Source organism: Acomys russatus, chromosome 17, assembly GCF_903995435.1.
Source record: "Acomys russatus chromosome 17, mAcoRus1.1, whole genome shotgun sequence".
In the NCBI taxonomy this organism is placed as follows: Eukaryota; Metazoa; Chordata; class Mammalia; order Rodentia; family Muridae; genus Acomys; species Acomys russatus.
In genome coordinates, this window is record NC_067153.1 from 13212427 (window position 1) to 13221539 (window position 9113).

Genomic DNA, 9113 nt, shown 5'->3' on the forward strand with positions numbered 1-9113 from the left:
CACACACACACACACACACACACACACACACACACACCATGATTATCACGTTGTCTTCATGTTTTAATGATATTCATTCCTTGGTTGTTGATACATAGGATACTCTTGTAAGCATCTGCTTAAGCACTGCATAGGCTCTTTAAGAAATATGTATTCTAGTTTTCCAATCCGAGGATTTTTATTTGGAACTCCTTCTTTTGGCTTCCTTTCCTGAAGGGGGACAAATGGAGCTCAGAGAATATGCCCAGTTACATGGACTAAGAGGCCTGTTGCTGTACATTTTGTAGGACACTATAAAAGTGCTACCAACAGGAAGAATGTAAATCTTGGGGACATGAATCTGTAGATAAGAATACTGGAGGCACAAGTGTGAGGACTTGGGTTCAAGTCTCCAGAACTCTCGTAAAAAAAAAAAATCTGTGTGTGTCCACGCACATCTCTAACCCCAATGCTGTGGGGGGAGAGGATCTGGACATGGGAAGGTTTCGGGGACTTGCTCCTGTCAGCCTCCGTAGTCAATGAGAGCTGAGTGTGAGAGACCAGACACCTGGTACTCTTCTCTATGCACACTCAAATATCACACACCCCAAAATAAAAATAAATACAAATTTCATTTTAATTATCTGATTAAATGTCCATTATTCTCTTTATTTTAAGCAAAATGAAAATATTGTCTTTGGCTTTGTTTTGCTTTCTTTTTAAAAATGTCTGTTTCCCTTTTTTCTTCCTAGGGTTGTGGCTCATGCAGAAACTGAAGAAATCTGGCTCCCTTTTGCAGCTGACCTTCAGGGATAACGCTGACCTGCGCAAATGTTTCCTTTACCAACTTAGCCAAAAAACAGGTGTGTGACTTGCTCAGTACCTGAGGTTGGGACTTTAAGGCAGAGTAGCTTTGATGCTGTGTTCATTTGCTCCTGTGAGGTATAATAAGTCTGTCCAGCATTGTCTCTTCAATCTGCTGAGGGGCCAACATGTCAGCTTGCCTTGGCCTATCTCCTGTGTTACACAGGAGTCAAAGGGTGTGTAAGGTCAATGCAGTGCCCAGAAGCTGTGCCTCCTACTTCCTGTCAGTCATGAAGTGTGCTATCTTGGCAGTGCACGGGGCTCGTGCAGTACCTTTGCTCCTACCTATTCTCATCCTGGTCCCACCCTCCCTCCCTCCTCCCCCATACCCCTCCTCTAGTCCTCAGAGAGGGGGAGTCTTTTTCCCCCTACCAACTTACCCCAGCCTACCAAGTCTCATTAGGACTGCCTGCATCCTCTTCCTCTTGGGCCTGGTAAGGCACTCTACCAGATGGAAGTGATCAAAGAGCAGGCAATAGAGTCCATTACAAGGACAGCCCCTGCTCCCTTTGCACGGGGTACAGCAGTGTCTGGTGTCTCTCCACTGCCACTCTCTGTGGAAGACTTCAAAATGTATATAACGCAGAAGGTGGGTCAGTGTAAAGGACCCAGGTAGAAAGTGCTCACCTTCCTTCTTGTTACAGGGTTGCAGTATTTTAAAAATGTTGTTCTGGTTGCTTCTCCCCAAGACCGCTATGTGCCATTCCATTCAGCCAGGATTGAAATGTGTAAAACCGCCCTCAAAGACAGACACACAGGTAAACTATATTTCCTTTTTAAAGAGACTTTCTAATTTTCAAAGTGAAAGTAAAATCATGAAATCCTGAGTATATTTATCAGCACCATCGGGGCTCAGGCTCGGGGTAGCACATGCCTGCACTGATTCTAGAATGGGATGGTGGGATATTCACACTGTCTGGGTGTATACGCACATTCCTATTAATAGTGCAGATATTTTCTTCATGTGGTGTGAACAGCCGCTTGCTTGTCAGATGCCTGGAAATGGTAAGCTCTGTTTGTGTGTTGTCCATGAAAAATGGAAGGGTGGATACACACTTGGCAGATGGACTGTGCTCTGTAAGCCTTATTGTCCAGTTAGAGCACCACAGAAGCAAGAGCGCTGAGAGTGAAGTACAACGGATAAAGAAAGAAACTAACGTGGAATGCATTCAAGTGACATAGGTAATGAGGCAAGATGTGGAACCACTGGGAGTTCTATGGAGAAGTCAACTGACTAGGGTGTCAAGTTTCCTAGGCAACCAGGGCCAAAAGATGAGCTAGCATTCCTTGGTTCCTTTGGTTGATTAGTTTCTATCATATATTGTGCTACAGTTTCAAAAGCAATTGTTTTTTTTTCTTATATTCTGTTGTTTATTTAAACTTATTTTTAAAAATTTATTCACTGTACATCCCAATTGTAGCCTCCTACCTATTCTCATCCTGGTCCCACCCTCCCTCCCTCCTCCCCCATACCCCTCCTCTAGTCCTCAGAGAGGGGGAGTCTTTTTCCCCCTACCAACTTACCCCAGCCTACCAAGTCTCATTAGGACTGCCTGCATCCTCTTCCTCTTGGGCCTAGTAAGGCACTCTACCAGATGGAAGTGATCAAAGAGCAGGCAATAGAGTCCATTACAAGGACAGCCCCTGCTCCCTTTAGTAGGAGACCCCTACGAAGACTGAGCTGTCTATCTGCTATATCCGAGCAGGAGGCCTGGGTCCTCTTGATGCGTGGTGCTTGTTTGGTGCATCAGTGTCTACAACCCCGCCTCCACACCATGAGCCCAGTTTTATTGGCTCTGTTGGTCTTTGTGGAGCTCCTGTCCCCTCCAGGTTCTATCCCCGATTCTTCCATAAGACTCCCTGTCCCCTGCCCAAAGTTTGACTGTGAGTCTCAGCTTCTGCTTCAGTCCCCTGCTGGGCAGAGTCTTTCAGAGGACATCTATGGGGGGCTCCAGTCCTGTTCCCTCTCTTCAACAGCTTCCAGTGTCAATTCTGTTGGCCTCCCCACTCCCCCAGATATTCATGTAACCATTCAAAATTCCTATTGAAACCAGGGAAAAACTAACAGGAACTTTTATGAAAAAAAAAAAAAGACCTATTAATTTAATACAGGAAATAAGACTGTGAATTTTACATTCTAGAATGTGTTCTGGAAATTAGCCTAGGTATGTCACGGAGAGTTTCTTCTTTAAATGTTTGTTTGCTTGTTTGTTTTTTAAAAAAGATTTATTTATTATTTATACAGTATTCTGCCCACATGTGTGCCTGCCCACCACAAGAAGGCACCAGATCTCATTACAGGTGGTTGTAAGCCACCATGTGGTTGCTGGGAATTGAACTTGGGACCTTTGGAAGAGCAGACGGTGCTCTGAAACCTCTGAGTCATCTCTCCAGCTTGTTTGTTTTTTAAGACGAGTCTCACTGGGGGATGGCCTGATTCCATTTCATGGACCAGGCTGGGCTTGAATTCACAGAGATCCTCCTGTCTTTGCCACCACTTATGGCCAGAAAATTAGTCTTTAAGATAGAAAATTATTAAAAAAAATAAGCCCTTTCCAAAAAGAATTGCATAGATAGCCCAATGACCAAGAACATGTGCTGCTCTTGCAGAGGACCTGAGTTCAACCCCAGGACCCGCATCAGGTAGTTCATTGATACCTGTAATTCTAGCTTTAGGAAATCCAGTGCCCTCTCCTGCACTTCTGCCCCCAAAAGGTACCCAAACACACATGTCATAAACACACACACACACACACACACACACACACACACACACACACACCACCTGAAAAATAAAATAGAAAAGTACCAATTCATAGAGTATTTAGAGAAGCCAAACTGTTTTATCTAATCTTAATAATTCTTCCTTGACTCTCTCTTTCCTCTTCATCCTTTTCTTCTATTCTCTTTTGTTAACTATCTGTTAATTTTTAAGTGGTAGATTTCCAGGGCTTTCATGATACCTTGGTGGGTAAAATGTTTGAGGTCCTAAGTTTGGATCCTAAGAATTAAGAGGCTGGGCATGACTGTGTATGTCTGTAGTTACGGAACAGAGAGGAGAATGGTCCTGGGGTTCACTGGTCATCCAGCCAAGCCAACTGGTGAGGTCCAAGCTTGGTGAGAGACCCTGACTACAAAAGTAAAGTGGAGCACAATAGAGTAAGACACATGAAGGTAGGTGACTATCAGCTCCACTCACCCATGCACACACATCCTCAGCAATGTACACACACACACACACACACACACACACACACACATACACACACACACACACACCAAACTACAGAGTTTAATCATAATTTATTTGGCATGATGTTATAGTCAATTCCCTATGTTTAAATTGTCATATATACACACGGCATTTTGAACTTTCTGTTTATGAATTTATTAACACTTGAATAATAATTTACAATTTATGGAATGTATGTGGTTTTTCTTGATTAGACACATTATAAAAACTCATTGTGGTGGAAGCCTTTGTGTGTTTTTGTGATACTCCTGAAGCAAAACTAGTGATTAATCTAAGCCAAAAATGCCTTTTAAAATAATTATTCCAGCTATCCTATTGTACCAGAATGCCTCAGGGCTTGTCTCAATTATGTTACCGAGATATAAATTCAAAGATCTGCTTTTTAAACCACATACAAAAAAATGATCATGGTCAAGCCAGTTTTGCCTCTTATTTATGAACAGAATCAGATTCCTCATCTGTTCAAAATAATGTATTTAATAATGGTACAATAGCTAACATTCAAACCACTAGTCAGCACTTTTGAATGGAATTAACTCGTTTTCTACTTTCCCAACAGTCAGGTTGAAAATTAAGCCAATTTTTTTACTTCCATTATGCTTATAGATAATATAGCTGGAAAATGACCAAATGCCTTTTCTTTCTCTACAGATGTCAAGATATTTAAATGAGTTTTTCTCTGTGTTCAGAAGTAGTCAAAGATATGTACTAATAATTTTTCAACACAAACTTGCCTTCTTATTTGCCAAGGGCACACTGGTGTACTCTAAGACCAGTGTAAAAGAACCAGTGACTTGGTTTTAAGTTCAGATTTGATCAGAATGTGCCACTGCTAGCAGACGGCCAAGGCGTTTTCCTTCTGTGGTCACTCACTAACTTTGTTTAGTGTCTTATCTCCTTGACTTAAAGCAGACTTGGTAACATTTGAGTTTTGTAGATTTTTAAGAACAAGGTCCCTGAAACTTATGCCCCACATGCTAAATATAACCCACAGCCACACACATTTGCTTACGTTGTGAGCTTCGGTGACAGATTGGAGCCATGTGTTGGTGACACACCTGTATGTCTTGTGAACCTAAAGCATGGGCTGGTAACTTATGCCTGCCCTGCATTAGAACAGCAGTGCTGTGCACTGTGTTCTTCCTTGTCAGAGACAGTGCCATGCTCTTTGCATCTTTCCTTTCATTGAGGGAGATGTAATTCTGGTTTTAGTTTTACAGAGGAAAACACATCTTCAGCAGGGTCTGAAGATGACATTTGCCTCTAAAACGGGAATGACTCCTGCTGCAGAGCTTCTGACACATTGTTAAACAGTAGCCCAACATCGCTGCTAAGACGATGCCTTTTTTATAGCACTGTGTCATCTTGGAGATGTTTACTTGGTGGTCTTCTTTAAAGAATATCCATCTATAATTTAAATTGTTCCAGTCATGGGGTGGTGGGAAGTAGCCTCCTCTTTTTCTGTTGTTTCTATTGTACTTTGAAATGAATTACCAAAGAAACATGCCCTAATTCATACATTTATATGACTATGTAAGAAGAGTTTGTTTACTTTGTAACTTTTGTTTTCATTAACTAATTGCTAATAGTCCTACTTTCTAAAAATTCTGAGACGAATCTGACCTCCACTGTCTCTTTGCCACTTCTTTATTTAGCCACCAAATTGTCACAAAGACAATTTGTTCCTACTCTGAAAGTTAGGCAACATGAAAGCAGTACTTTATCTGATAATAGTATTTAAGGATGAGCTATGTATACTTAAAAATAATTAAGGATAACTGTTTCTGGGCTAAAGGTGACAGTATGTCTCAGCAGAAAATGATAGTTTGAGGAATCACTACATTTTGAGTGAATTTGCCTTTTTTATGAGTCACCTAATAGTTCCTATTGCATATATAGTATAAACACATTTTAAAATTGATTGAACAATACTCTGCTTCTGTTTCCACTATGTTACAACATGCAGGTGTTATCCTTGTTATAATAGACATCCTGTAAAAGAGGCGGGGACTCTTCTGATCCAACCAGCAAGCACAGCTTACCAATTAACCTATCAACCATTCCTTTAAAAAATTTTTCCTTTTTATTCCTCACAAATGCCATTCAATGTGCCTTGGTCATATTTACCTCATTCCCTTCCCCCCAACTCCCTCCCCCAATCACTCCCTAACCCACCTCTCATCTGACTTCACTTCCTTTTTTTAATAACCCACTGAGTTAAATTACTGCTATTCATTATACAGATGGGAGTGTGATAGCCAACATACCAGTGGCTACATTTCTAAAGAAAAGTTAGCCTCCATTCAAGTGCCATCAGGTGCCAACAGCTCCTCATAGGGATGGGACCTCAGGAGCTCCTTCTTTTCTCTCTGAATTTTTTACCTAACTTTGTATTGTGCAGGTAGCAACAGCTGTCGAGACGTCATCAATGCAAGAGTCATGCCACATCTAGAGGCATCCTTTCACACCCATTCCCCAGCAACTAGCTCTTTTATACTGACTTTTGATTGACTTCAATTTTCTCTCTAAAAGGAGCATTTTATGCACATGGTTTTCTGACATGACAATTTTCCAGAATATTTTTACCTATTCTATTGGCTACTATCCTAAATCAATAATATAGGCTCTTTGAAAGCAGAATTCTGTATATTCTAACCACAAGCCATTTGTTTTGGACAATTTGGTAAGATCAGGACAGATATTTCCACAAAGAAACCCAAGACTATTTCAGTTTGCATCTTAGCTTCCTCAGTGTCAAAACTATCAAGACCGTGAAAAAGGAGAATAAAAGAATAAAATTGGTAGCATATAGTTCAGTGAAGCATCCTCTGCACTTAGGGAAACAGCCCCAATGGTGCATGCTACTGATGAGTTGAGAGGAAGAGAAAGCTATTAGGAATGACCATGTGGAATGGAGCAATGCCTGGATTGGGGATGGGAATCTGGAGTATTCTGTAGCGTCACCTCTCTGTGAAAACTGAAAGTACCATACTGGCTTTATGACACAACTCTTACTTGGATTGGGCACCCAGGGGCTTATGTCATAGCTTGTGGTTACTGTCTTCCCGAAGGAGTCAAGAAGCCACTTGGGCCCTCCAGATCATCCCAACAGATGTCCCTGGATAGCAGTGGTTCTCAGCCTTCCGAATGCTGCACCCTCAATACAATTCCTCACGTTGTGGTGACTCCAACCATAAAATTATTTTCATTGTAACTTTGTTACCATAATGACTGTAATATAAATATTGGATTTGCAAGCAGTTTTGGAAGACCCTTGTGAAAGGGTCGTTCGACTACTGCTGCCCCTCAAAGGAGTCATGGCACATAGGTTGAGAATAAATTCTGCATGGCATAAAGTTTGTCATGAAGATGGTACAGGAAGAAAGCAGATGGAGAAGATGTGAATTGCTTATCACTCAACAATTTCTGTTACAGCATACCTCTATGTCCCTACTATGTAAAACAAATCTGTGATTGCATCACTTTTTTTTTTTTTTTTTTAGATAGGAACATTGTCAACTAAGACTTTTAATTTTAAAAATAAAGCAACCGAATAGCAACAATCCTGCATTGCGACGCTCATTTTCGTCGGACCTGGAGGCAGTGAAATGTTGCTTGGCTTGAACAATTGGTGATATTAAGAAATGTCTGCTTTCATGACTTAAATACATATGGATCCAGAATCCATGGCCTTCTGAAACAGAAAGTGAATCTCTGATGAACTTTTCTTGAGTTTTCTTCCTCTTAGTTCCTTGCTGGGAGACAACATTCCTCTAGGAATTCCTCTTCCTTGTGCTATAGCTTCTGACATCAGGCCACCATGCCATCCAAAACAATAATGATGATGATGGTGGTGATGATGATATTAGGTCACTATGTCATCCAAAACAATAATGATGATGGTTGTGGGTGTGGTGGGTGTGGTGCATGCTAACCCTACCAATTGCAATCTCTAAAGAGAACTTGGATTCCATTCCTCATTTATTTGCATATTTGCAACCACTAGCATGAGGTTAGAACTCAGTCTGTTATGTGCTCTGCCAACACACATGCAGAATTGGTCTCTAGACGATACTGCTGAATTCTACTCTCACTTCCTTTGTTTTGTCTCTCTTTCCAGGGCCAGTGTATGCAGAAATGATCAACAACTTACTGGGCCCTCTGGTAGAAGCCAAGGACTGCACTTTGATCAGGCATAATGTGTTCCATGCCCTGCCCAACACTGCCAACACCCTTATTGGCCGTGCAGCCCATATAGCCGTGCTTGACTCGGAACTCTTCCTTGAGAAGTTTTTCTTGGTGGCAGGACTCAACTATTTCAAGTAGTAGCCTCCAGGGAGCAGCCTGGGTGACTGGCCAGAAATGTTTATGATCAATTGAGTTCTTAGCAAAAATCATGCTTTCCCATGCCTTGGAATTCCAGAGTGGAGTAGAAGGAGAGTGGAGGGTGTGGAGGGATGAAGCTGGGGTGGGAGTGGACACTAGACATGCTTGTATTTGAGACATTGGGGAAGCTGAACAAACAGTGTAAACAACACCAATGCTTTCTTGAATTTGTCTAGCTTCCTAGAGTCTCATTCAGGGTGTTTCTAGAGAAAATAAGAAACAGAATACTTGCCACTAGTCAGCCCAGCTGTATAATTACTCTGGCTCATGGGAATTGATCCAACTTAACTAGACTTTCCCAATCTGTCACTAGGTCATAGCTTTATCATGTGTTGATTCAATTAAGTGCACACAAACATTTCAGAACTCAGGTTTACTTCTGTGTGGAAGTGGGGCATCTTCCTGTAAATAGAACCCTTTAAGACATCAAACATACCACTTGTTCTAAAAATGTTCTATTCACGCTCTCATCCTCTCCATGTTTTCTAAAGGACAACAGAAAGTATGACAAATCTACATTTTGTCTTCTAGCAGCAGTAGGTAGGGTGACTTAGGGAAAGCAGAGGTAAAGGTAACACTGTTGACCAATACAGGTTTTGTATAAACAGAAAGAATTATAGGGAGCACATTG

At 41.4% G+C, this 9113-nt stretch overlaps 1 protein-coding gene across 1 annotated transcript in view; it reads left to right on the plus strand.

Annotated features, from left to right (window-relative positions):
* Fam135b (family with sequence similarity 135 member B) overlaps positions 1 to 8507 on the plus strand; it is a 285376-nt gene extending 276869 nt beyond the window's left edge. Inside the window, exons 18-20 of the mRNA XM_051159566.1 lie at positions 732 to 842; positions 1488 to 1601; positions 8217 to 8507. Coding sequence (XP_051015523.1) covers positions 732 to 842; positions 1488 to 1601; positions 8217 to 8422 — 431 coding nt within the window. The 3' untranslated portion in view covers positions 8423 to 8507. The remainder of the gene's footprint in view (positions 1 to 731; positions 843 to 1487; positions 1602 to 8216) is intronic.
* Positions 8508 to 9113: the final 606 nt, after the last annotated feature.